This window comes from Miscanthus floridulus, chromosome 12 (genome assembly GCF_019320115.1).
Source record: "Miscanthus floridulus cultivar M001 chromosome 12, ASM1932011v1, whole genome shotgun sequence".
Classification (NCBI taxonomy): domain Eukaryota; kingdom Viridiplantae; phylum Streptophyta; class Magnoliopsida; order Poales; family Poaceae; genus Miscanthus; species Miscanthus floridulus.
The window spans coordinates 68,113,715-68,141,637 of record NC_089591.1 but is presented as its reverse complement, the minus strand read 5'-3'; the positions used below and the strand labels follow the sequence as shown (position 1 = coordinate 68,141,637).

At 47.6% G+C, this 27,923-nt stretch overlaps 2 protein-coding genes, 1 long non-coding RNA gene and 1 pseudogene across 6 annotated transcripts; 2 read left to right on the top strand and 2 right to left on the bottom strand.

Moving 5' to 3' along the window:
- Positions 1-16,248: 16,248 nt before the first annotated feature.
- LOC136497147 (protein REVEILLE 2-like) lies at positions 16,249-19,542 on the top strand. Its single transcript, XM_066492943.1, is given in 7 exon segments — positions 16,249-16,957; positions 17,145-17,264; positions 17,383-17,494; positions 17,605-17,666; positions 17,842-18,177; positions 18,437-18,871; positions 18,873-19,542. Coding segments are annotated over 7 exon segments (1,329 nt in total). The 5' UTR covers positions 16,249-16,942; the 3' UTR covers positions 19,122-19,542.
- On the bottom strand, positions 19,493-20,732 carry LOC136497154 (organelle RRM domain-containing protein 6, chloroplastic-like). 2 transcript variants are annotated; one of them, XR_010769219.1, is made up of 4 exons: positions 20,516-20,732; positions 20,233-20,301; positions 19,708-20,144; positions 19,493-19,615 (listed from the first exon to the last, which is right to left on the bottom strand). XR_010769219.1 is itself a non-coding variant. In XM_066492950.1 (3 exons), the coding sequence occupies exons 1-3, from the start codon at positions 20,730-20,732 to the stop codon at positions 19,966-19,968; spliced, it is 465 nt and encodes a 154-aa protein (XP_066349047.1). In that variant the 3' UTR covers positions 19,659-19,965. The 2 variants fall into 2 exon arrangements, 1 of the variants encoding a protein (XP_066349047.1); XM_066492950.1 differs by lacking the exon at positions 19,493-19,615 and having other exon boundaries at positions 19,659-20,144.
- A 249-nt stretch (positions 20,733-20,981) lies between these two features.
- On the top strand, positions 20,982-22,784 carry LOC136497156 (uncharacterized). 3 transcript variants are annotated; one of them, XR_010769220.1, is made up of 6 exons: positions 20,982-21,120; positions 21,301-21,422; positions 21,497-21,670; positions 22,100-22,275; positions 22,433-22,549; positions 22,649-22,784. It is a non-coding gene; the product is annotated as an uncharacterized lncRNA (long non-coding RNA). The 3 variants fall into 3 exon arrangements; XR_010769221.1 differs by lacking the exon at positions 21,497-21,670; XR_010769222.1 differs by lacking the exons at positions 21,497-21,670; positions 22,100-22,275.
- Positions 21,248-26,848, bottom strand: LOC136497155 (PH, RCC1 and FYVE domains-containing protein 1-like; annotated as a pseudogene).
- Positions 26,849-27,923: the final 1,075 nt, after the last annotated feature.

Below are 27,923 nucleotides of genomic sequence, written 5' to 3'. Positions count from 1 at the left end.
TGTCTAGATTTTCCAGCAGTGAAAAGTTTAATGTTCCAAGATTCAATTGGATTGAGCTAGCATATGCCATGGATGATGGGAGGAGATCTTTGCCCTATGCTCCTTACCTCATGTTTATGATTGAGAGAGTGACTGGCATGTGGTTCCCTAAGGACTGTAAGCATACTATTTATAAGATAAAAAAGACACATGGTGGCTTAGGGGGACTTGGCTCAGCTACTCAGCACACTGGTTCTGGAGGACTTGGAGATAGTGGGGCAGCAGGCTTTCACTCTTCTGGAGCTGAACATAGAGATATCCCTGAGTCATCTAGGGCCAGGGAACAAAAGAAGAAGTCTAAGTGGGGAAAGATGAGTGCATGGATGAAGGCTATCTTTACTCATTGTGCATATGCTTCACAGACTACTTATGAGGATCGAATGGAGAACAGGGAAGCTATGAGGCATGCTAGGGAGATGGCAGGGCTACCACCACTTCCACCAGTGCAGCCACCACCTTAGTTTCCTAACTTACCTCGCCTTTCTTCTTCTGATGAGGAGCAGGATTAGTCACATGAGCACCATGATGAATAGCCAGATGATCAGCAGCATGAGCACTCATATGAGCCATTCAATCAGTACTATGGGTACCCATAGGGGCAACATTTTGAGGAGCCCCTAATGTAGTAGGACCTTGGTGCAGAGATTCACCCTATAGAGGCCGATCCATAGGTTCATGCAGCTTTGCTTCGCACATATTCCAGGAGACCACGTCCTTCGATGAATCAGCCAAGGCCTTATACATCAGCTAGGGCAGCACCTTCGCAACGTTCAGCATGCTTCACTTCACATACCCACGTCGTCGGACGTACGCGCGTTGACTCCAATAGTGATGAGTGATCTCTCTGCTTTTTCTTCTCTTTTTGGTACTTGATGCCAAAGGGGGAGAAAATTATAGGGGTCAACAGTTTTTCGACGCCATATGTTCTTCGCTGCTGCGGCGCTTGATGTTTAGATCTGATGAGAGTAGTTGTTAGGTTGTGAGTTTGAGAGTTGCTCAAAATTCTATTTTATGAAATTATGCTACTTTGTGACTTTATTTACTTCGGAAATAGACATGTATTCATGGTTATAATTTTAGCTTATCATATTTTGAGTTTAAATTGTCTTATATTCATATGATCTGCTGTAGAAATATGATTGCTACCTGACCGACATAGTCAAGACGGCAGTGCCGCCCTATGGGGTTGGCAGTGCCGCCCTTTGTTGTATCAGTCAGAATCTTGTGTGCTTAAACTGATAAAACCTGTCATATGCATCTAGTTTATTCCTGTGACACTTAGTTTAGCACTCCACAGCAGGCATGGATGTAGGGGGAGCTTCCCATCACACCTAAAATATGAATCATGGTCTTTCATGCCAATTTGAGAATTCAAATCTCTATTCACATATTTAGGGGGAGGTTCCTACACCCATGGTTTGAAAATCTCAGTTTAGATTTCATATCATTTGTAAGATCTAATTGGGTTGTCATCAATTACCAAAAAGGGGGAGATTGTAAGTGCAATCAAGCCCTATTGTGGGTTTTGGTATTAATGACCACCAAATTAGAGGACTAATAAGACTTATCGAGATGACAAGCAGTGAATCAAAGAATGAGAATGATGTATAGGTTGCAGGTGTCCTAATTACAAAAGGTGGCTAGACCTAGCTCAAAGGAGGTTTAAATTATTTTATGTTTTGAATTTGAGTTTAGGGAAAGTCGTACTATTAAGAGGGATTTTAGGATAGTTGGTCAACTGTTGAATCAAATGCTCAAATTCACAGATCTACATCCTCCCACCTAGTCAAAATAGCTAGCCAAATTTGATATCATATTACCTATTTTGGCTAGGGCGGCAGTGTCGCCCTGTTAAGAGCGACAGTGCCGCCCTTAACTGACCATTGGGCTCGGGGGGGTATTTATACCCTTTAGGCTCAGCCCACAACAGTCATCTTCTCCACTGAGTCATTCATCTCGAAACAAGATAGAACCAAAGCTCACCTCTCTCCTTCATTGTTGCTCCTCCATCCCTCAAGCTAATCCTTGATTTCAACCATCAAAACTTGAGAGAAAAGGCAGCAAAACTCGATTGGAGAGAAGATCCACTGATTCCCAAAGTCTAAGAGCATGTGGTTCACGTTTGGCCAGTGGTTCTAGGGTTTGTTACTCTTGGAGCTTGCTCCTAGCTGGCTAGGCGTCGTCCTTGTGCTTGCCAACTTGTGTGGCAGCCTTGGGAGGTTTGTAACCTCATTCAAAAGCTAAAAAATCACCCCTCACTTCAAGAGTTCACTCTCTTGATTTGAGAATGAGGGTAAGGCAAGCCTTTGTGGCAAGCTCAAGCCTTTTGTGGCTTCCTCAACAACGTGGACTTAGGAAAACCTTAGTGGTGAGCTGAACCATAGGATAAATCTTGTGTCTCACGTGCTTCATCTTTACTATACTTGCAGTTCATCTTATTGCTAGCTGTTGCTAGGGTTTAGTTGCTCGATTCATTATTGTGTGAAGTTTCTGTGCTATCCAGTCTTCGAACTGGATCTTGGCTTTATATTGCAGGATTAAGCAATTAGTGGGGTCAGGTTTATATCTATTAAATCTCAACTATGTTAGATTATTTTTCATAGAGCGGCAGTGCCGCCCTGTAAGGCCGACAGTGTCGCCCTCTGTTCTAATAGAGTTTTAAGTTGGATTTTTACAGGCCTATTCACCCCCCCCCCCTCTAGGCCTTCTTTATCTTCCTGTAGATCCTACAGTAGCTCTAGTGGATTGCTCATGTCATTGAGTTACCTCACTTGTGGGTAGGTTCTTGCGGTGTCCAATCGTGTGGACGAGGTTTGTGCAACACCTCTTAGCCGCCGAACCACCAAGTGTTGGTCGACATAACGGGGACTAGCGTGTTGGCAAGCACGTGAACCTCGGGAGAAAAATCGGTTGTCTCTTGCCATTTGATATTCTCCCGATGATTGGTTTCATATACATCTTGTGATTGATTCATTCCTCTACACGGCGGTATAATCATCCTACTCACTCGTTTATATTCTTGCAAATTAGTTGTACCAAGCTCTTTAGTGTAATTAGATTTGAGAGCTTGCTTTGCTATTTAAGTTTGCTTAGTGGAGCTCTTTAGAGCAGAAAGATTGAGAGCTCTTAGTGAGTAGTATCATAGCAAATTGTGTGTCTAGCTATCATTGCAACTAGAATTGTTGGATAGGTAGCTTGCAACCCTTGTAGAGCTAGAGCAAGTTTGCATTTCGCTCTTTGTCATATTAATCAAATTGCTCTAGTTAATTTGTAGTTTTTAAATAGGCTATTTACCCCTCTCTAGCCATATTAAGACCTTTCACGCGCACACTTGCCCTAGGCTGAGTGTGCCGCCGTCGAGCGGCCTTGCGGTTGCGCCTTGACCCCGAAGCCCGAGGCGTAGGCCACATGGTGGCATGACCTCCCGGTCGGCGGCTTGGATCTTCTTCGCACGTGCTGGCGGATACGACAGCGCGGTCTGCTTCCCGCGCTACGGCGGTGGTGTCTGCGGCGAAAGAGCCCTGGTAGGTACCCTCACCGCTCCGTCCTTCTTCTGCTAGGGTTAGGTCTTGGGGTTCGGGTTTGGCCGGACCCGCTGTTCATCTTCCCCGCCCACTCTACGTGGGTTAGGGTTAGGGTTTGAGTTCATCTCGAAACAGAGACCCCTTTCCTCTTACTTTTATTTACCCGATTAGGGTTAGGGTTAGGGTTAAACCCGATTTGCATACTTTCAATTTGTCCATCTTCTTTCTAAAATCGTTCTTCTTTTCTACCCCAACACTCGATCTACACACTAGATGACCTGACTCTGGTACCATTGATAGGAATTTTAGAACCTCTAGTTGCAGATTAGTGGGTAAATGCATAACTTAGATAGGCTTGGTGATGTACCTCGCCCTAGGGTAGTTGCGGCCATGGCGTCGCAGCGACGTGGCCGCTGGTGTCATAACAGCGTAGGCACGGTGGAGTCCTGAGGACGGCGACGCGTCCGGCGGTGCTTTCCGTCACTGCAGCGCGCCCACGATCGGATGTGGCCTTCTAGGGTTTCTTTGGTGGGTTAGTGGTGGCGGTGAACCTTGTCTCGCGTGCCCTGGCCCCCACCTTTCTCTTTACTTATAGCGCTGTGTGACAGGGGCCTGTCGACCAGTGGTCGGTTAAGCGTCCCCGATCAGGACGCGGTCAAGGGGTCCGATTGGGCGTTGGGGCAATCGTTGGAGATCAAATTAACATTCTCCCCCTTAATCTCACTTTATGACTTAAACTTAACATTCTCCCCTACCTTTCTTTTATAGCGCAGTATGACGGTGCCCACCAACCATGTATGATTGAGCGTCCCGATCAGGACGCGGATCAAAAACCTAATTAACCGTTGGGCCAATCGGTGGAGATTACCTAAATGGAGCAATGAACGTGACGTGCCGACGCTCGTACGACTAGACCGCGTCCTGGTGTCCGTTGACTGGGACGAACTGTTCCCCAATTCGCACCTGCGCGGACTGAGCTCAGATGCCTCGGACCATTGCCCTCTGCTGCTGCATACCAATTTGGGGGCCACGGTTCCACTTCGAAGCTTTCTGGCCAAAGTTCGACGACTACCTGGACACGGTAGCCGCTGCATGGACACGGCCGACACACCCATGCCCGATCACTCGCCTAGACATCATGCTGCGCTCTCTGGTACGGGCGCTGCAAAGATGGTCCGCCACTAAGATCGGCAGAATCAAGGAACAGCTGCTCATGGCTAGGGAACTGGTACTCCAGCTAGACAGAGCGCAAGAACATCGGCTTCTTTCAGAGGACGAGAGTGGTCTGCGGAAAAGGATGAAGATGCGATGCCTTGGTCTGTCATCCCTGGAACGGACAATGGCACGGCAAAGATCTCGGGTTAGACAGCTGAGCGAGGGAGATGCAAATACAGCATACTTCCACTTGATCGCAAGGGGCCGGAAGCGGAGGAACTACATACCATCGCTTACAGTGGACGGTCACGTCGTCACTGAGCATGAAGGAATGGAGGACGCTCTTCACACGCACTTCTCCGGAGTCTTCGGGGCTGCGGCCAGAAGGGCAACATCTCTGAATCTTGAGGCGCTTGACATTCAGCATCTTGACCTCTCTGAACAGGAGGCAGAGTTTACCATTGATGAAGTCTGGCACGCCATCAAGGAGTTGCCGGCCGACAAAGCGCCCGGACCCGATGGGTTCACGAGGGCGTTCTACAAAACAGCATGACCGCTGATCCAGCAGGACGTGATGGACGCAGTTCACGCGTTCGCGCATGCAGACAGTCGGGCCATGGAAAGATTGAACAACGCTGTGATCGTAGTGCTGCCAAAGAAAGTAGGTGCATGCTGTCCAGCAGACTTTCGCCCGATCACCATGATCCACAGTTTCGCCAAGCTGTTATCCAAGGTACTGGCGCTGCGATTGGCACCAAGGCTCAACGATTTGATAGCGAAAAACCAGAACGCATTCATCCAGAGCCACATCATCCAGGACAACTTCAAGTACATCCAATCGGCAGCCACCTTGATCCGCAAGAAGAAAGTTCCAATGCTGCTCCTCAAGTTAGACATATCCAAAGCGTTCGACACGCTGTCCTGGCCGTTCCTTTTGAGGGTCCTTCAAGCCAGAGGTTTTGGACCAAACTGGAGGCGTTGGATTTCTGTGCTGCTCAGTACGGCGTCCTCCAAAATCATGTTGAATGGCCATCAAGGACCAACAATACAACACAGGAGAGGCATGCGCCAAGCTGACTCCCTATCACCTATGCTGTTCATCATCGCCATGGGCCCTGTCCGCTTCGCTGAAGCCGAAACTGTTTCGCCTGATTTGTTGCGAGAGAAAAACACCGTTCCGTTGTTCCTCAAAGCCGCAAGGGACGGTGTACTGCAGAAAATGGAATCATCGGTAGTCAAGTACCAATGGAGCTTCTACGCCGACGACGTCATACTCTTCATCCGGCCAACCGCGCAAGAGGCAACAGCGGTCAAGGAAATACTACGCATCTTCGGTGAGGCCTCCGGATTACAAACAAACTTGGCGAAATGCTCAATCACTCCCATATTCGGTGGGGAAGACAACTTGCAGGAGCTGGTCACCATCTTGGGCTGCCAAGTCCAGCCATTCCCGATCCGCTACCTGGGCCTACCTCTGAGCACCAAGACTCCAAGAGACTACCAAAGGCTCACCTGCAATCCATGGTAGAAGCTGTTGCAAGGAAACTACCGCCCAGCCATGGATCACTGATGGCGCGAAGTGGTCGACTCATCTGGGTAAAATCAGTGCTCCGTGCAGTGCCCATCTACGCCATGATGGCAGACAGTCTACCGCCTTGGGCGCGTAAAGAGATTGATGCAATTTGCCGCAAATTCTTCTGGGCAGGGCGAGACACATCGGTGCGAGGAAAATGCATGGTCGCCCCCAACAGAGCTAGGCGGTCTAGAAGTATCAGATCTCAAACTAGCCAGCTTCACCTTACAATCAAGATGGCTATGGCTGCAGAAGACGGATCAAGATCGAGCATGGAGCCAACTACTGATCAAAGTTGACCCGCAAGTGCACGGGAAGATAATTGGATTAATGGGCAGTCAGTTCCTGAGATCGCCCCCACGCTGCCGCACTTTGTTCATGCTAGAACTAAACGGCACCAAACAGTCGGGGAAGGTTTAACAAACCGCCAATGGGTTCGTGTGATCTCCGGTGGCCTCCCAATTCCAGCCATCGCCGACTACCTCGCTCCCTGGGACATCTTGGAAGCCATCGTACTTAACGACAAGCCCGATGCAACAATATGGCATTGGACACCAAGTGGATCATACACTGCAAGATCAGCCTACGCCATGCTGCACGAGGGCGCTATACAATTCCGCTGCCACAATCTGATTTGGAAGACCTGGGCACCGTTACGGGTCAAGATCTTTTTATGGTTAGCGTTCCGCCGCAGGCATTGGACCGGAGATCGTCGAGCACGCCATGGCCTGGAAGCAAGGGAGCGGTGCTACCTCTACGACCATGCGCAAGAGACGATTGACCACATCGTCGTATCCTGTCCTTACAGCAGGGAGGTATGGAGTCTCATCTATCAAGCATTTGGTCGGGTATTCCCACCGGCAACCCAATCCATAATCAAATGGCGGCGGCGAGTTCGCGCGGACTGGACCGGCTCTCGGCGCTCGGGCATCGACTCACTCTTCGCGCTGATATCCTGGGAAGTATGGAAGCAAAGAAATGCACGCTGCTTCAGAGATGCCGCTGGATCTCCTCTTAATTATCAGAGCAGATACAAAACATAGCGTTGCAGTATGTTCCTAAGCATCATGTAATCCTTTACCTCCTTTCTTGGCCGGGCCGGCTTTAGCCTCCTGTAACATAAACTGCTTCTTCCTTCTTAAGGCAAATGATACGAATACTCTTGCGTATTCGAGTTTCACTGGCGAAGTGCAGAGGTTGGCGGAAGGACCGGACCGGCGGGTGGACGCGTCACGTGCGGGCTTGGATGTGGATTGGGAAAAAGACCTGCGTGCATGACTAGGCCGGTCCTCTGAACAAGCCGAAAAAGGCCGGATACATGGGCTGGGAGTTTTAGCATGGCCTAGAACGAGATCTTCCTGCCCAGCCCAGAACACAGCCAACATGACAGTTCGCGGGGAACGTCAAACCAGCGACCTACGGGCTACAGCAGCTACGAATAGATGGGGTAAAATGGTCACGGTGAAGCACGTGCACGTAGGTTGGTTACAGCTCCATATAATAAGACCATAATCGATGGCTTTTATGCTATGCTATGTTGCCTCAGCCTTCAGGTAAAGGCAACGCATTGCGTTGACTAGCGGCTTCAAACGTTTGGCCAGAAGCACTCTTTCTTGCCGCCGGTCAGCAGATGCAGCGAGACCCATTAATTGCCAAGAAGAACCCTTGAACAAAATACATACACAATCTAACGCATGCATTGCTGATGATGGGACGACTCGTACTACCAAGCTGCTAAAAGCTAGCGCCGTCTCTCCTCGACCACTAGTTTTTGCAGGCCCTAATAAAAGCGAACGGTGAGATCGGTTAGCTTTTTTTTGCTTAACTTTGTTCCAAAGCCACAAGCTTCCAGATTAGTGATTGCATGCGCGGAGGCATTTTATACATTGCTTTGTGTTTTCGCGAGCTGGCTGGTTTATTAGGTCTGATCTTCCACTTTGTAGCGGCGCGCGCTGATCTGTCAACTCTGTACTGATATATGGCCAAGAAAGCACAGGATAACCGCCAGAGCAGCTTCATCCAATCACCAGCATGCATATAATATAATCGGGGGCATCATCAGTCTGCTCCGTCTGAAACCTAAGGGCACGTACATCGCGTCTCTAGGAGCCGTCTCTCTGAGGCAAAATTTGCAGAAAGCACCCTCACAGGCAATAGACAGGCCAAGGCCGTCGTCTCACGAGACGACGGGGCGGGCCCGTGCTCCCGTACCAAATCGACGCTCAGAAACCGTTGTACCTATCCCGTCTATGTAGCAACAGATCCAGTAGATCCCATGTGGCACCAGTACAGGAGAAGAAATGCACGAGCTCTAAAACAGAAGATGTACATTGCCCTACCCATTGCCCCTTGCTGACGCCGGCCCGAGGTCGCCGTCATCGTCCATGGGATGCGGGGCAAAAGCTCCTCCTTGCCGCATAGAACGAGCTAGCCGTCGGCCCCTGCCGCTACTCACTGTGCCCGGCCAAGCTTCGCCTCGCCGCACGGGAAAGAATAGTAGAGGAAGACCAATGGAGAAATACTAGTAGAGAGAAGAGGGGGAGGAGAGGGAAGGGAGAGCACATACAGACACAGAATGACCAATGGAGATGAATAGATAATGGCCGCACGCGAAAGAATAGAATAACTGGAAGAGATAAGACCGTCTAGTCTTTTCGTCTATTTTTTTATTTTTTTATTTTCTGTACTTCTAAATTCTAATATTTCTTTAGTGATGAGGAGTAGCCGAAGTCTTGCAATCTTTTATCAAATAGTTGTACAAAATAGTATTCATAATTTATCCTTGATATATTTTTTATCAAATAGCCATATAGTGGTATACAAAAATTTATTTATAGTTGATCTTAGCTAAATGCAATGCATTAAACAGCTTAGAGACGGACCTCTGTCTGTGAGTTGTATGATTTATCTTTATACCTATATGTATGATAGATTCGAGACGTTTAGAGACGAAACCTCACCTGTGGGTTGTACATGCCCTAAAGACGGCAGGGTCTAATTTCCCTGAATTATTGGAGCTACTAATGCGCGCGCTGCGTCGGATGAGTGACGCGCGCTCCAACTGTCCGGTCGTGTACTTGCAATTACTAAAAGGAGAACGACACGTCACGCAGAAGCAGTCGAACCGCCCGAACTACGTATTTGCTTCTATACTCTTTCGTGACATCGTTGTGGCTGCTAAACTGGTTATAGTACGTTCATGATGAAATCAAGCAAACGCGGTTGGTAAAGCTAGCGAGCCAGCAGCCTACCACCCGTTTGAGCATCTGAAGCAGCCTGTCAACTGACGGTGGATCCAGCTGATTCAAATTCTGATGGGCTGGCTCAGTCTAATCTAATAAATAAACTAAATAAGAGTTGTACTGCTACTACTTGTATCAAGTGGAATATCCATGGCGATTTCTGATGGACAGTCGTCGTTTTTGGACACAGCACACAGGACACGTACTGCTGGTACAATAAATTCAAGTCGCCGTCAGTCTTCCAAAAAATCCCAGCCAGATCTTAAAACTTGTGCGTTGCTGCCAAGAGCACGTGATGCCGCCAACGACAAGCCACGACGTCAAACGCCTGGACGACGGGGGCCACGCTGGGCCGCCGTGACCATACCTCGCTGGGCTGCAGTGTCGATCCATTGCCCTGCAAGGAACCCAAGCGCCAGCCGCCAGCGACCGGATCATATGTCTCTGACAGGTGGCCTCTCACGAAGTCACGAGTCACATCGCCGAAAGCCCAAAACTCTTTTTCTTTTTTAGAAAACCAAAGCCCAAAACTCTCAAAAGTGCACGAAGGCGTGCCTGCAAATGCAAAACATGTGGACGGAATTTCCACTGGCTTCTAGTGCAACCCATGGAGGCATGGAGGGAGACCCGTTGCTCTCACTCTCCAGAGCAAAGAGAAAAGAGCAATATACAAGGTGGTTTCCCTGCTGTGTGAATATCTAGTAGGGAGGCACGTGTCCGGCGGTGAGGCGACAGGACCCGTGTTTGGGCTGGGGCCTCGGCATCGTGGTGGTGGCTTTGACGTGTCAAAAAGCGAAGCGGCGGCGGGCCAGACGACAGCGCCAGTCCCCGCCTCCCTGCGCTTTTATGCTCTGGTAGCGTGCTCGTACGTTCATAGACGATTAAATCTTTTATACTAAAAATACACAAATCGTACAATATTGTTAAATTAAATACCAATATTAAAGTGATATTTAATTTAAAAATCAAAGTTCGTGAAATTAACATAGTCACGGAGAGCGCGATGTCGCAGGCTTACCAACTCTACTGTATAGACTTTTTCGTAATACGGCTAAGATAATATTTTATATCGGCAGAAAGAATTCTACGATATCCATTTCTTTCGTGCGCCAATAAATCCATGAATAAGTTCCTACTGCATCTCCATATAATCATATACACACAGGTTCGAGTATATATGTAAATAGGTTCGTGCATGTGCGTTGCTACGGGACAACTAAACTTTCGTGCTAAAAACACACGTATCGCACGACAAGATAACAATACTGTAAAAGTAGATGACCGACGTTAAAGTGACATTTAATCCAAAAAGCTAAGTTCGTGAAATTTACACAGTCACATAGAGCATGACGTCGCAAGCTCACAAACTCTACTGTGTAGATCTTTCTGTGATGCGGCTAAGATCATTTTTTATACTGATAGGAAGAGATTTTCGATATCCATTTCTTTCGTGCGCCAACAAATCCACGAATAAGTTCCACCACATCTCCATACCATCCTGTACACGGCGCTGACAAGCGAATTAGCCACAACTTATGTAATTAGTTTTATAATTAGCTCATATTTAGTCCTCCTAATTGATATCTAAAAATTCAATGTGATAAGGACTAAAGTTTAGTCCTGGAATTCAAACACCCCCTAACTCTCGACTCCTGCTGGCTACTCACTTACACCACCATGCCTATGTGTCTGCACGTATATACTCTAATGCCAGAACGTCTAAGATGATCTTTAAGGTTGTCATTTGTGTATGTTGTAGGATTAGGATGCTTTGTAGTGATCCATAAGGGTGTCCATGAGAGTCAAAAAATTTTATGCCATTACGATGTCTAACCTTATCAATCAGACAGAGACGAACTTGATTGTTAAAATATTTTCAACACTGCTTTGATATACTCCCTCTATCCCAAAATAGAATTCATTCTCGCTTCCCGAGAAGTTAACTTTTTTTAACTTCGACCAATTATAATGTAGGTATTTTTTACATGCATGTGGCCTCAAGAGTCGACCAATTGATTTTTAAATGTTGCACGTATTTTTTACAAACCTAGTCAAAGTTGAGAAAGTTTGACCTACACACATCCCATAAGGACTTATATTTTGGGGCAGAGGAAGTATATGCTAATGGGAGTAGTCAACTCGAAGTGGTGATGAACACAACAATAGTTTCATATTATATGATAATTGGAGCATGAAGAAACACAGGGGAATGGACCTATATACGAATGGTGGGAATATTCGTTTAGGAAATTACAGAAGGTTCACCGGTCTCACCATGTATAACCTGCACATCTTTTATTTGGCACCATTGATGTTCTCAAGGAGCAGCCACTTTTTAATTTCAGGCCGGTATGCTGGAAACACTAAAATTAAGGGACAACCTCATTGAGTCGTCTTGCCTGATGTTTGCCAATTAGTTCATTCCATGCATGATTATTGTTTCCTTCCATGCATGTGGCCTCAGGTGATCGATTTGTTTCTTTCAAAACAGGCGGGGATCGCAGGGATGACAGTTTCTTTTTCTATCGCGCGGGGTATCGCATGGCCGGAAGAGAGAAGTCTTGCTTGATCTTTGCTAATTGTTTTCTTCCATGCATGATCATTGTTTCCTTCTATGCATGTGGCCTCAGGTGATCGATTTGTTTCCTTCAAAGCAGGCAGGGATCGTAGAGATGACAGTTTTTTTTCTATCGCGTGGGGTATCGTATGGCCGGAAGAGAGGAGCGACCCCAAAAAAAGTCGCACAAAAAAATAGTCTTACTTTTAGTCCTTTTTAGTTGTAGGAGATATATATGGGCATGTAGCCCAGAACCGTGGGCCTGGCACGAGGCCCGATATTTTGGCCTGGCCCAAGCATGGCCTGGCCCGGTGCCCAGCGAGCCTGGGCTAGTGAAAGGTCCTAATATGGCTAGAGGGGGGTGAATAGCCTATTTAAAAACTACAAATCAACTAGAGTAATTTGATTAGTAAGACAAATAGTGAAATGCAAACTTGCTCTAGCTCTACAAGTGTTACAAGCCACCTATCCAACAATTCTAGTTGCAATGATCAATTGGCACACAATCTACTTGACCACTACTCACTAAGAGCTCTCACAAATGCTACACTAAAGAGCTCCACTAGATATGTTTAAAGCACAAGGCAAGCTCTCAATTCTAATTACACTAAAGAGCTTGCTATATCTAGTTTGCGGAAATGTAAATGAGTAAGTAACACGATTATACCGTCGGGTCGTGGAGTGAACCAATCACAAGATGAAGATTAAGCCAATCACCGAGAGAATGCAAGTAGCAAGAGACGACCGATTTTCTCCCGAGGTTCACGTGCTTGCCAACACGCTACGTCCCTGTTGTGTCGACCAACACTTGGTGGTTCGGCGGCTAAGAGGTGTTTCACAAACCTCGTCCACACGATTGGACACCGCAAGAACCGACCCACAAGTGAGGTAACTCAATGACACGAGTAATTTACTAGAGTTACCTTTCGACGCTCCGCCGGGAAAGGTACAACTCCCCTCACAATCACCGGAGATGGCCATGAACAATCACCAACTCATGCCGATCCTCCACCGCTGCACCGAGCCGTCTAGGTGGTGGCAACCACCAAGATTAACAAGCGAAATCCGCAGCGCAACATGAATACCAAGTGCCTCTAGATGCAATCACTCAAGCAATGCACTTGGATTCTCTCCCAATTTCACAAAGATGATGAATCAATGATGGAGATGAGTGGGAGGACTTTGGCTAAGCTCACAAGGTTGCTATGTTAATGAAAATGTGTAAGAGTTCTCCGTTGAGCCGGCCATGGGGCTATAAATAGAGCCCCCATCAAATAGAGCCGTTGTACCCCTTCACTGGGCAAAACGCGCTCTGACCGGACACTCCGGTCATACTGACCGGACCCTGGACACAGCGTCCGGTCCATAGATGTAAGCCACGTGTCATTCTGAGTTAAACTTGAGCCGCCAGATCACAACGGCTATTAACTGACCGGATGCTCCGGCAAAACTGACCGGACGCGTCCGGTCCAAATCCGGTTTTCTTCGATCGGACACGTCCGGTCCACCCTGACCGGACACAGACCAGCGTCCAGTGCTAAACTCTAGTCACTATGTTGCCATATCAGTTTGACCGGATGCAGAAACCAGCGTCCGGTGCATCTCAGGTCCAGCGTCCGGTGCAACACTGAAACTGGCGACCTTTCTGCCACACCTGACCGGACGCGCGCTGTCAGGGTCCGGTGCTTTCAGACCCAGCGTCCGGTCAGTTGACCGGCGCCAGCGTCTTTGCGATCAACTCATTTTTACTTCTAACTTCTTCACCCTTGCTCTAATGTGCCAACCACAAGAATTTGCATCCGGCGCAATAGAAAATAGGCATTCCATTTTCCTTTGTAAACACCACCTCCTTTGTAGATGTGCCAACACCACCAAGTGTATCACCTTGTGCACTAGTGTTAGCATATTTTCACAAACATTTTCAAGGGTGTTAGCACTCTATTAGATCCTAAATGCATATGCAATGAGTTAGAGCATCTAGTGGTACTTTGATAACCGCATTCCGATACGAGTTTCACTCCTCTTAATAGTACGGCTATCTATCCTAAATGTAATCACACTCACTAAGTGTCTTGATCACTAAAACAAAATGGCTCCTACATTTTATACCTTTGCCTTGAGCCTTTTGTTTTTCTCTTTCTTCTTTTCCAAGTTTAAGCATTTGACCATCACCATGCCATCACCATTGTCATGATATTCGCCATTGCTTCATCACTTAGAGTAGTGCTACCTATCTCATAATCATCTTGATAAACTAGGTTAGCACTTAGGGTTTCATCAATTAACCAAAACCAAACTAGAGCTTTCAGCTGGCATGGCCCGGAGGAGCAGGCAGTGCCTGGGCCACATGCCAGGCATGTGGGTCGGCATGGCACGTGGGCCAGCACGGCACGGCACGACCTCACCTCCCCGCCTCCCCTCCTCTGCTCCCCGCTGCATTTGGCCCAGCCCACCTCCCCTCCCCGCTGCACCCCCCGCTCCATATAAAATGTAGGCGCTATGGCTGTCCCCCTCACTCCCCAAACCCTAACTCAGAAATCCCCTCCCCTCCCTCGCCGCGTCGCTCTCTCTCGCTCTCGCTCGTCTCCGACCGTCCCCGTCGACCATCGTCCTCGGCTCCGGTGACCTCGCCGCCGCTCCCCCACCTCACCCTGAGTTCCCTGATCCCCTCCCTTTTCCCTCTCCCTCTCCTTTGTCCTCTCGGTGACCATATGAGTTTGTGTCCCTGCCACTTCCTCCACCAGCACTCGCCGTCCTTGCTAATCCGTTCCCAGTTTCGTTGCCTCTGTGTGGTCCTCGTCTTCTAAAGCTAAGGCTATGAAAACTTTAACACCCATGTTTGCTGGTTATTTGGGTTCTGATCCTTCACCTTAGCCTTTAGATCCTAATAAACGTAAGTATACTCTTGTGCATCAACGATGTGCCTGTCATATAATTAATCTGATTGTTAAATCTAAACTAAAGAGGTTAAAACCTTACCTAGAAGATTTTAGAACTGCAATTAATTTTTTGAATTCCTCTAATCAAATAATTGCTATGTTCAAGAACTACTGTAATGCTAAGGTATTAGATCTAGAAAGTTTGGCTTGGATATGGATGTTAGATGGAATGCTACTTATCTTATGCTGAAACATTTATTCCATATAGTGCAGTTTTTTCTGTGTTCATTAATTCAAATTATGGATTTGCATTGTTGTCTCCAAATCACTGATATGTTGCTGAGAAGATATTGGAGTTCCTGAAACTCTTTTATGGCTGCACTGTTGTTTTATCTGGTGTTTATTATCCCACCAATCCACTTTGAGCCATTGAGGAGATGTGTTCTCTGAGGTGTTTCATGTGAACCGGGCTGTGGACTGGCACGGCCAGCAAATTCTGGCGTGCCTGACGGGCTGGCCCGGCATGAAAAAAGGCCCATAGGGCCGTGCCTGGGCCAAAGATCAGGCCCGCGTGCCCGCAACGCACGGCGTGCCTACTCAGCCCAAACCCCATCGGGCCGTGCCGGGCCGGCCGGTTGCCCATCTGTGCTACTCTCAGCCTGTTTGGGAGACCGTATCGTATCGTGGATTATTTACTGCTAGCTGATTTGGTGTGAGAGAAAAACACTATTCCCAATTAAAAATTTACGATCGTTTACGAGCAAGCGGACAGGCTGTCTATCCATCCATCCAGCCGAGCAGGCGCGACGGCGGACGACGCGCCGTCCTGGCGACCCAATTTTAGAAGCCAAACAAGTTACGTTTCGTCGCATGAAATGAAAGCACCAAAGCGGAAGCGGATAGGATCGGATTTCGGAGGAAAAACGGCCCCTAAGGCCTCAGATATTTGTCCAGATATTTCTGTAGGAGCAGCAGCGCAAAGTCAAACTCCGGAGGTAGTTACAACTACTGATGGAGCGAGGGTATAGGTCATTTTCGGCCCCTAAGGCCTCAGATATTTGTCCAGATATTTCTGTAGGAGCAGCAGCGCAAAGTCAAACTCCGGAGGTAGTTACTACTACTGATGGAGCGAGGGTATAGCTCATTTTCGGCTTGGTAAGTTGTTCTCGCGTGTGCATACCAGGCCTAACTTTATATACTACTATATATAGTAGTATACTTTGCAAGATATTTTTGCGTGTGTGCATATAAATAGGGGAAGTTTGGCCTTTGCTTTTGGCTTTTGCCGAGCTTTATCGTCGATCAAACAGCCAAACCGCCTCTCTAGTCTCGACACGATGACACATATCCACGAGCCACCGCAGGCGCGGCCCACCAAAGGCGACGACGGGAAGGCAAGCCAGCCGACCGGCCGGGCCGGACCGATAGGAACACCCAACACCCCCACCCCTGTCGTGCAGCGCATGGTTGGGTGAGCTGCGGTGGCGGACGAGCAGCTCTGGAGGCGAGGCGAGGCAACCCGACCGGCGGAGCAGCGACGGCCACAAGAATCGAGCGGCGCCCGGGCGTCCTCCGCTCCGGGCCCCACGAAGCCTGTAAAGGCGGATAGATTATTCATCCTGTCCCGGCGGCGGCGTGAGGCCGGACGGAAAAGCGCGCACGGAAAAGGGGCACCGGCGGAAAAATCCTGTCCGACGTGGCGCCCTGGCCTCGCCTCGCCTCCCTTTTTCTCCGCCCTCTCCCCCTCTCGCTGCACCATCCAGCCTCCATTTCGTTGCCTGCCTCCTCTCTTCTCCTCCCCTCCCGCTTCAGGACCGGCAGCTCTCGGAAGGGTGTTCAGCAGCCGGTGGCTTGGTCTCGGTGGTGCATGCTCTCGCCTTCTTCTGCTTCCTGCTGCTGCTGCTTGATTCGTGCTCGTGGTGAAGAGCCGGGGGTTGAGGTGCTGTCAGACTCGGTGGTTCAGAAATCTCGAGATGGCTCGTTTTCAGGTAACTAACTAGTCTTACTTTCTTCAGCTGTCGTTATTCTTCCCGATCGTTTTGGTTTGTTCGGGGGTAAAGCGTGTTCTTGGAAGTCTGTTACTTTGCTGCCATACATGTATGCCCCCAAAAGAAAGGCTGCTGAGTTGTTGTTGTTTTGGCTCAGAAAATCCTGAGTTCCTCTCTGTTTCTGAAGGCGAGGAACGATCAAAGGCCTGCTGCAGATCACGTCGGCCATGGAAACTTCATGGATCATCTGAAGAACACTCTCAACTCCGGTGAACTGAACTTGCCAGGAGGAGCGCGAGCCCCTAAGGTACACCTAAAACTTCTCTTGCGATCTGCAGAGCAGCTTTAGCACCGAATTCCAAATCTAATGAAGCTGGAGATGTTTTCCTCTCACCAAGGTCACACTTTTGGCACTTGCCGTTTAGGCACGCAAGCCATACACGATATCCAAGCAGAGGGAGAAATGGACCGAGGACGAGCACAATCTCTTCTTGGAGGCCCTGCAGCAGCACGGCCGTGCCTGGCGCCGTATACAAGGTGAGAAGAGTGCCTCTGTGCCTGTCACCCTTCTTTATTTATGGTCATGTACTACAAGCTTTGTTATCAGAACTGCACAGAACCTGGCTGATGACCTGTACAATCTGCAGAGCACATAGGCAGCAAGACTGCCGTGCAAATCAGGAGCCACGCGCAGAAGTTCTTCTCCAAGGTCTCGTTGCCTCTTGCATAGAAAAAAAACCCATCAAATCCCCTCTGCCTGAAAATTCCATGGATTGTGTTGCTTGCAAGGTGATGTAAGTCAGCTCAATCATGGACAGCAGATGCTATCCATGCTGTGCCATCCAAGATGTGCTTCTGATTGCTTTTTGCTTTGCACGCTGCAGGTCTTCCGAGAATCCTCTGGGGATAGCAACAGCGTAGCTGCTCCACCGCAAATTCAGATTCCGCCGCCACGGCCAAAGAGGAGGCCAACACACCCATACCCGCGCAAGCTGCGTAATTCAGTCGGCAGGGATGCCTCTGCGATCAAACAGCTTCAGAAGCCCCTGTTGCAGACACAGTCCCTGTCTGAGCAGGAGAATTGCTCACCAAAATCTGTGTTATCCACAGCACAGATTGGCTCCGAGACCCTGCAAACTGAAGGTAGTGGATCACCAGCTTCCTCGGTTTACATGGAGGACAAATGCTTCACACCAAGCACATCAGTAGCACTTTCCAAGGTACTGAACATTGTTACAGCCATAATATACCTTGCAAAGCATATGTTCTTTCATTCCTAAGAATATTAAGCATCCAACTAAAGTCCATAACCTCACCATGTATATCAGCATACTAGCTGGTTCCTGGCACCTTTTTACATTAATTCTAGGTGGCATGGAAATGGAATTGAAAATTCGTTTCCTTTGAGAACAGCATCTAATAGCACAGTTGATAACACCTAAATTCTTAGTTCTAACAAACGCCTTAAATATGCTGCAGGATGCCACCACTTCCAACGATGTGGCATGTGAAATACCTGAAGGTCCAGTTCTTAGGCTATTTGGCAAGAGGGTTGTGGTTAATAATTTAGATCAGCAGCCAAGCTCCAATACTGGGAGCCTACAACATGTGGCAGACATGGAACTGGATGCTTCAGCTGAGACACCAACTAGTGGAACTGGGAAGTTGTCTTCCCAAGTTACAGAAGAAGCAAAGACATGGTGCCCATGGCTGACCGGTACACAGCAGTTTATGTACTATCTTCCTCAAGGGGAGGTGTTCTCTATGCACTCTGCTTGCCAATTCCTCAACTACGGTAATGGAAGCATATCTTACACAGTGTTGAACGCAGAGACAGTTACCTCAAATAAGCAGCAGAACCAACCATCTCAAGCTGTAGACTGCAAGGTCACGAGGGCAGAAGGATCATGGACAGGAGTCGAACACAACCTCCAGCAGTGTGGCTGAAACAACTCAGAATTCAGATTCTATAGAATGCACGAAAGTAAACAACGATGAAGACAAAGTGATACCTGTTCCAGGTTCAAGGAAATGTGCGAGCACAGTTCCAGCCTGCCTTCGAGGTTTTGTACCATACAAGAAGTGCACATCTCAAAGCAAGATGCTGCAGTCAGAGGAAACTGGGGAGGAGGCAGATAGAGAGATGACAAGGCTGTGCCTGTAAAATTTTGGGCCCTCGCCACCGCTACTCTGGATATTTTTGCTGATATTCAATACGTATGACTAGTACAGTACATCAGTACTGATGTTTTGCAGGATGGACCATTCTCGCATTCTGCTGTTACTTATGAGTTATGAGAGGCAGATTGAAACTGGTGAAGCAGCCTTCCACAAATGGAGGTGACTGACTGACTGTGGTTCCTGTCTGCCATTGTATAGTTCAAGACTAATGTTTCCATTTTCCTCTCGGAGTGTTTGTAATTTTCCCCCGGCGGTGGAGGTTGAGGTCAATGGTTGTCATGCAGCAAGTAATGTAATAGTTGTAGTAGGAGACCATATTGTATGACCTGTATATGTAAATTACGAATGTTTTGTGAAACAATGAAATGGCAGCTACACGACCGAATGCTGCTAAGGTTTCTTCAGTTACTCTATTGACATATGAACTTCACGTGAGCTTTGCCTGCATCAGTGTCTCATCAGGGACTTTGCCGAAACCTACGATCAAGTTTTTGAACAATGTTCAGTACCTTAAAAGTTGTAACACTAGGTGGTGCAGTACAATCTAGTTTTTGAACAATGATCAGTACCTTAAAAATCGTAACACTGGTGATGCAGTACGGCCGTGCTACAGAAACCTGCAATGAATGAATTTAGTTTACACAGAGTTTAAGTAATACAGAAAGACTTGTCAGGTTCATCGAACAAGCGTCAAGGAAACTGGATGACATTTCGCTTGGCACCTGGCCACAATCCTTCAGGGTCCAGGCCTTCGTTTCGCAACCTCAACAAAGATTACTCTGCCATCCAGGAACTGCAGAACATAGAGTGTGAGCTACAAACAAAGCCTACAAGTTATCTGAACATCTGGCGATCAACAGATTATCACACAAGCATCTGACGATCTGAACATCTTTCACCTTCCCGTGCATTCCTTCCATGGCGCCCCTGGCTTCCTCCTCCTCGGTGTAAGAAAGGAAAGCGAAACCTCTCGGTCGCTTCGCTACTCTATCCATCACGAGACAAACTGGAGTAGCAAGCATGAAGCAAATCTGAATAATTCTGAATCAAAACGGGTGCAGTTTCTCATCACATTACTCATCTCGGACTGTCACCTTCCGTAAGGTCACCAAACTTTTCGAATGCGTCCCGGAGGTTCTGTTCGGTGGTGCGGAACGAAAGACCTGTTCGAGGAAGGGAACCGTCAGAACGTGTGCTTTAAGATTTCGGCCTTGGAGATTTCGAATTTCGTCAGGAAATCGTTGGCTGAAAGACCTAAAATGCACGGCATAGGATTACCAAATCTAGGAGCCATGTGAGTGCGCTGAGATCGGGGCGCCTAACATAGGATTACCAAATCTAGGAGCAAAGTGAGTGCGCTGAGATCGGGGCGCCTACCGCTGACGCACAGCCTGGTGGCGGCGTCATGGGAGGCGCTCGGCTGCTGGAGACAGGCCGTGGCAGTGGACGCGCGCTGCTGGTTGCGGACCCCAACGCGCGAAGCGACCGGACGATGCGTGGGCGAGGGGGAGGGGGAGGGGCATGCCACGATTTTGAAGCTGAAGCTTCTGGAAGCAGCGATGGTGAGGGCAAAGCCGGCGTGAGCGCTCGCCATTGCCGGAGGTGTGGAGTCTCGGAAGGATAAGCCTTGCCTTCCTATTTGGGCCGAGGGTTTGAACCGTTTTCAGTTGGATGCTTTCTCCGTCAGGATATGAGCCCTGACTACTATATCAGCCTTATTATGTCTGAAAACTTCCCTTGTTGCAGCTTTAGTTGCCTGAAGAATCAAGGGAAACAACTAACACTGAACAAATTCTACTTTCTACCAGGAAATTACAACTGATACTAGTTCAATTCAGCACTGCATTGTTTTTTTAGGAAACATTCAGCACTGCATTGTTCATCAGACTAGATCATGGTAACTGAATCAAGAGGAAATGGAGAAGAAAGAGGAGGCATCCAGCCGCCATTCACTCAATCTTATCTGTACATTCATATCTACAGTAAGTTAAACTGCCTATTTTCATTGGCAAAAAAGGAGTCAGTTATCTGTTCCGCCAATATCATCTTATCTGCTCCATGTCATTTGTCTTCTTGCTCAAAAGTAGACACCCCAATCTGACCTTGTGGTTACTCTTGTACATTCTTGATTGTGCCCTCTAGCTGATGTTATATTTTTTCAGTACTGTACTTGGCATAGACACTGCCCTTATTCTCTTCCCACCAGTGCTGAGCTTCCTTCTCGCCAAAATGCTTCCGACTACACCACCAAGAATGCCTAGTTAGGTTACTGCAAATGTAAAAGGTAAAATCAAGCACCAGTAAGTCATCCTAGGACCCACCTGAATCGTACACGTTTTTTGTCTTTCTTGCCGCTAGGTGATACAGCAAATGTGACATAAACCCCATGCTCGATTTGCTCAATCACACCATTGGAGGTGACTCGAGCAACAAGGGAATTCCCTTCTGTAACACAGCCATTACCATCAAATGTTCTTGAACCATTCAAATGACTGCACGATCCTTCTACCTGCACATCAGAACTCGAAGAAGGTGTATATTCTTCATCTCCTTTGCTGCTGGACTGCTGATTTTTGGTGTTGTTGAGTTGTCCGAATTTGCCTGTGGCAAGCTTTTCACTGGGATAATGCTGCAAATCTGCTGACAATATTTGTCCTTGGCTGATATTAGATTTTGTCTCAAGGTTCTCATATTGCTGACCAACCAAAAGTTTCTCTGACAAGGCCTTACACTGCACAGTTCACAACAGACAAACATGCCAATCAAGGCAAAGTGATGCATGGCACTTTCTTTCTTACTGAAACTAAAACTGCAACTGAAACAGTGTACTGATTGGAATCAGAGTATGTATCATGCCCATACCTGATGAGTTAGAACCTTTATGATGTCTTTGGCAGCTTTGCATTTTGCAGCCTCATCCCTAACAATTAGCCATGTCTCATCAAGTTTTTGTTTATACAGTTCAACCTGAAGAGCTTTTTGATGGTACTGCTCCACGAGAAGTGTCACCTATTGAAACACCAGAAATAGTATTACAGCTTATTTCTGGAAAGGGAAACAAAATTATTTGCTTATCAGTGACATAACCGCATAAAGTTACCTGTGAATGAAGCTGCTTTACTTCTTCTGTGAGCAAGGTTTCTGTGCTGTTCAGATCTTTCCTCTGGTCATCATTAGGCTGTTGCAGAGATCTGCCAGACTTCAGCACTATGGGGTCATGCATTCTCTCGGAAACAGAGGCACTACACATATGATTCTTTGATATAGATTGATACTGAAAACTGTCTTCTCCAGGTAGAAATTGAGCTGGGCACTCAACTTGCCCCCATCTCTGAGATTTTGCTTGGACTGGAATGGCCGGGACCTCATTTCTCTGATTGGGGCGTTGTACTAAAGCCACCTTTTCTACAGGTAAGTTTGCATCCCTGAATATACGAGACAACTTTGGTGTGTATGACCTTATAATTTCAGCTCCTTTGCTGGTCTTTAATTCAGACTTTACCTTAGCAGAATCCACAACTTTCAGTAGCTCACAGAAACACCCATCACATACGCGATACCTTCTGCTCTTGTCTGGTGCAAGTGCTGCCCTGGCAACCTTGTTACTACTACAGGAATTGCAGAACATGGAGCCACAATGGTAACAGTTGTGCTTCTTTCTAGTGAAACCAAAAGCCATCTTGCAACCACTACATACAGAGAGGTCCTTCCTTGAGATTATCTTATGCAAACATACTGCTGCAGTGTAATTGTAACCACAAGATATGCTTTCCACTTGCCTACCTTCCAATGCATCTACTAAAGTTGGAGTGCTCCTATTAAGGTAGTCACCTAAACCAAGCTGCCCTTCCTTGCCTTTACCCCATGTAAACACTTTCCCATTTGTAGTCAGCACTGCTACATGGGAAGAACCTGATGATATATGTCTGACAAACTCGGTCTTACGTAGTCCTTCAACAGCACAAACAGTTTTACCATCTGCATGGGGGTTCCCCAATTGCCCATGCATGGAACTGCCAATAGTGAAGACCACACCAGTAATAGAAAGAACGACAGTGAGTGCCATCCCGCAGGACACCTGAATAAAATCATAGTCTGTCAGTGAATCGACGCATGTTGGTATAAGCTTCATCTTTTTGTCAGCATGACCCAGCTTCCCCCGATCCGCATCGCCCCATGTGAACAGCTTGCTTCTTGGTGAATTGCTCTTGAAATCACTGATTACTTCCACAATGGCAGCTGTGTGCCATGGCCCACATGCCACACATTTCACTCTTGAGCCTTTCAAATACTCTACTTCTTTTGGTCGAGTAGTTCCTTGTGTATCTCCATGACCAAGAACACCAAATGTTCCATCCCCATATGTGTATAACTGACCAGACGATGTTATTATTGCTGTATGCCAAGGCCCACAAACAATCTTCACAACAGATATGCCATCCAGTGGACTAAACATTTTATGCGGAAACCATTGATTCTTTGCATAGCAGTCCAACTGACCCATATGGGGTCCTTCGCCCCATTCAAGAAGTTCACCAGAAACAGTTACTGCACAAGCGTGCTTTGATCCATATGCCACAGCCTTCACATGTAAAGAGGCAAGAGACTCAACAAGCTTGGGTCGGGAGACTTTGATATTTACTTGATTTCCAATTCTGCCACTGCTCTCATTGCCCCAGGAGTAGACCTCCCCTTGCTTAGTGATTATAGCTGCATGAGTCTCTCCGCAAGAAATGCTTTGTACATCAAGCATGTTGGTTGAGTCCACTAACATTGGAAGGGATTTTGAGGTATCATCATAGTCTAAAATACTTCCAAAAGCATCACCCCAGAAAAAAAACATCCTTCAGAGAATCCAACCTACATGCTGCACGGGGTCCTTCAAAGGTTTTCAGTTAAGGTGTTTGGGTAATTTTCTGCTCCTTTTCTTTGTTACCAACCATAATATCCTTCAAACCATGTATTTCTGGAGTTGACATCTTGCGTGTCAGCTTTTCCAGGTAGGTATCTATGTCAGAGAATGCTCGCTGCCTTGGGTAAAATAATGCTTCTGAACAATCAGTGCTACCACCAAAAAATGTTCCATGTGTCTTCTTGGGGTTCCTGTGTGATGAATATACCTTAACATGAAATGCATTAGACGAATCGTTAGACCCAAATAGAAGAACTGTAATTTAACCAAGAGCACTAGGCGTGTAGAAACAAAAAAGCGTATCAGTAAGGCATGTCTACTTACATATGGTGATATGGACAAGATTAAAACAACACAAATTATTGGGTTCATAAAGTTAAAATCATTTCAATGTGGATCTCATTTAATAGCCTTGCAGTCATAACTCATAGGTGTGTGGTTTGTTGAGATTGATATAAGTTGGTACAACCTAAGAATATTCTGTTTGTCAATTAGCCTCCTGAATTTCAAATTCAGACAGTCCATGCCCTGTACTTGCCACGTGAAGCCCCTTTCCCAACAAAAACAAACATTGCTACATGAAGTACCAGAGAAAAATGTCAAAGCAAGCGATATAAGTGTTACCATTCAGATGCTACAATGTAACTTCTTGAACTAACCTGTATGTGCCTTGGTGTGCCATGCGCACTTGGTAACCTACTCTTAAGCTGAATATAGCTGCTGGGAGTATTTGTACAACTGTCCATCTGTCTACTGCTCCTTGATCCAATTGATGAACATGGGCTACAAGGAGTTGGTAATAAGGCCCTCAAGCCCAGATACCAGTATTCAGCTTGATCTCTATCGCTGCAGATCTGGTCATTGTTTTTGAAAGATATGGTGCTGGTGAGAAAAAAAAAATGGACACTACAGACTTACAAACCAAAATGACTTGGACACTGCAATGCACATACCAAGTCAAGTGAGTGCTCTCCATTTTTGTATATAAGTGAAAAGGAATGGGATTCCTTCTCTGGACAACGCTGTCGCAGAAATTTTATCTGCAAAATTCTGAAATCTTTAGAAATAGTTGCATTATAATATGAATAACAAATACCATGACTTTTTTGCAGCACAAAATGAATTGTGTACCGTCTTCTGGCCAAGAATCCACAGCTGACACGGAGCTTAAGCTCAAGTGTTTTTCCCTCCCTTTTGAGTACCATATCAATGTTGTCTCATCCTGAAAATAGAAGGAAAAAATATTTCCCCATGACTGGAAGGTGGATTTTGATATAACTAGTTAACTACGTATACATAGCATAACAAGCTGCAATTCAACTATGATACAATAGCGGACAGGAAACTGGCCAAGACCTCATAGTTCAATTGGACAAAACTTTATGACTTTCCCCTCCAGAATGGTGCTGTTTCGGATATATTCATGTCCAAATATAAACATTTGACTGCTACTTGTTCTGATCATATCTACGTAGAAATTATGAAATAAAAACTGGAGGCACTTCTGAATTTCTGATCATCAATATACTAATATCATTTGTCATGTGACAAACCTAAATACTTGTATGACTATTAGTGGTCACGGTTCAAAACTTGGGCTGCTCTAGAACCGAAAGCTTGGAATGGTGGTCCTAGCTTCAAAAGTTTGAACTCTATTATAGAATCGTATGATATCGACAGAGGTATTTGCAGTTCTGTGACATTTCAGAAAATGGAACTGTATAAGTCAGTCAAAGGAATCTTCTGTAATTTATTGGTTGAGACTAATAATATTACTCACTATCGAATCTATTTAAACCTGATGCCAGTCTCTCTCTGGCAGACGGCAGTGCTTATTAAGCAGTTTCCGAAGGGCACGAGCAATATCTAGTTCAACACTTCTAGCAGAATGAACTGGGGTAGGAAAAAAGTATTGAAATAGGTAGGTAGAAATCCAGTATCCACATGATTTTTTTGGTTACCGTTAGGTCTGTATAACTTCAGAATTACCACCCCAGGCATTCAAGCTCCCCTTAATAAACTAGGAGTCGTGTGTAACTAAAAAGGAAATAAATAAGAAGAAACTGAAATCATGGACAACAAGGGAGTACCCCTGTATCAAAGGAGACAGGTTCTAGGATTTCTTGAAGTGAAATCGCAGGCACTAGATTACTCACAGATGATAGCCTGAAGGCGCAGAATTTAGGCTTCCCCCTCTTGCCACATTTCAGGAGATGTGAGCCCTTCTTCAGAGCAACGATGGCCTGAACAAAGCAACGAGCTGAAGCAATCAGTCGGTGCATTCCAACCCTCTGCATTTCATTTCCCCAAAAAATGCAGGTATAAAATCCCCCAAAAAATGATTAGGAAAAGAGGAAGCATTAAAAGTCTTCCCACTCCAGCCTACTAAAAGCGACCGTGAAATCCTCCAAGAAATGGACAGGAAATGGGTAAGTGGGGGAAGGAGATTTTGACTCGCCTGCTCAACGCCTCTGGTTGGCGTCCTCCCGTCGAAGCTCCCCGCCATTGCAGGCCAAATGGAGAAACAAGCAGGTGGCCGGAACTACTTGGATCGGCCCTCTCCCTCTCTCTCCACCCTCCTTTGAGTCCTTTGTTCACAGAATCACAGGTGCCACAAAGCCAAAGCTCGAGGCTGTGGAGTGAAGCGACTGAAAGAAAAGGAAGCAAGAAAAGGAGAGAGCTGTCCGTGTCTTGCAAATGAGCTGCAACTGCAAGCCTGCGGGCAGTTCAGGGCTTCAGGCAGGCCGCAGCCCGCAGGGGTCAGGCTCAGGCCAGGGCCCTGTAAAAGACCCTCTTATCATTAAAAAATTCAAACGCACTAAGATACCACGACACTTTACTCTCTTTTTTTTCCTCCACGATATTCCGTTCATCGTCCGTCTGTTTTCCACCGTTTAGCAGACACGTGGGTCCAAACGGTCGCAAAGTCTAAAATACACTTCTCTCACAACCTTATCCTTCCACTTCTTTCTCTCTATCCGGTGGGGCCAAGCTGTAAGTAACCCAGACATTTTCTTCCTCATCAAGAACGCGGCCGGGGAGAGCTCGTCCGTGCATTGTCGCAGTTGCGGGGGGCGGAGCTCGCCCAGCGCGCCATCGCGGTGGTCGCGTCAGAGCTCGCCCGCGCGCGCCTGTGGTGGACAGGGCGGAGCTCGCCCGCGCGGGGGTGGGGCGGGCCACTCGCGGTGGCGCCCACGCTGTTGGAGTCGAGGATGGCACGCGCATCCGCGGCGTGGGGCAGGGCTGCACGTAGCGGCGGATCGCGACGTCGGCACCTAGGACGGCCACGGGGCAGGGTCGGGCGCCCGTGCGGCTGCGGGGCAGCGCAGGGGCGCTCGTGGGGTCCGTGCGTTCGCGGCGTGATGCAGGGCACACGTGGCGGCGGCCGTGACGCCGGCGCCGGGGACAGCTCGTGCGACCGCGGGGCAGGACGAGCCGCTCGTGGCGTTCGTGCGTTCGAGCCAGCCGGTGCGGCGGACCCGTTGTCACTACTGGGAGCAGCGGTGACGGAGCACCGGGTTGGCGACGGGAGGCGGGAGCGCCGGGGTAGAGTCGAGTGGCGCCGTGGCGGGTGCCGAACGCGGGGATGGCGAAGGCGACGCAGTGGAGAAGCTCCACCGCTCGATGGCGTGCGTCTCCATGCTCCCCTGCGTGGAGGCGGAGAATCCGACAAATGCGGCGTCCTTGACGTGCTCCTCGAGGTCGAGCGGCGCGGACAACACGGGCCTGGGCGGGCGCTTGGGCGCGTAGGACACGAACACCTCCAAGACGCCGCCTTTCCCGTTGTAACAGAACTGACCAATTATACGAAATTAAGTAAGAAAATCGTCCGCCAGAGCAGACGATTTAGCAAACTTAAGCCCGTATAACCCG

Excerpts from the sequence above, each read along its gene's own strand:
- LOC136497154 (XM_066492950.1), bottom strand. The coding sequence starts at position 20,732 with ATGGCGAGCGCTCACGCCGGCTTTGCCCTCACCATCGCTGCTTCCAGA. Across the intron at positions 20,302-20,515 it reads CACCAGGCTGTGCGTCAGCG|GTCTTTCGTTCCGCACCACC; the intron begins GTAGGCGCCCCG and ends TTCCTCGAACAG. Across the intron at positions 20,145-20,232 it reads GTTTGGTGACCTTACGGAAG|TTTGTCTCGTGATGGATAGA; the intron begins GTGACAGTCCGA and ends TTGCTACTCCAG.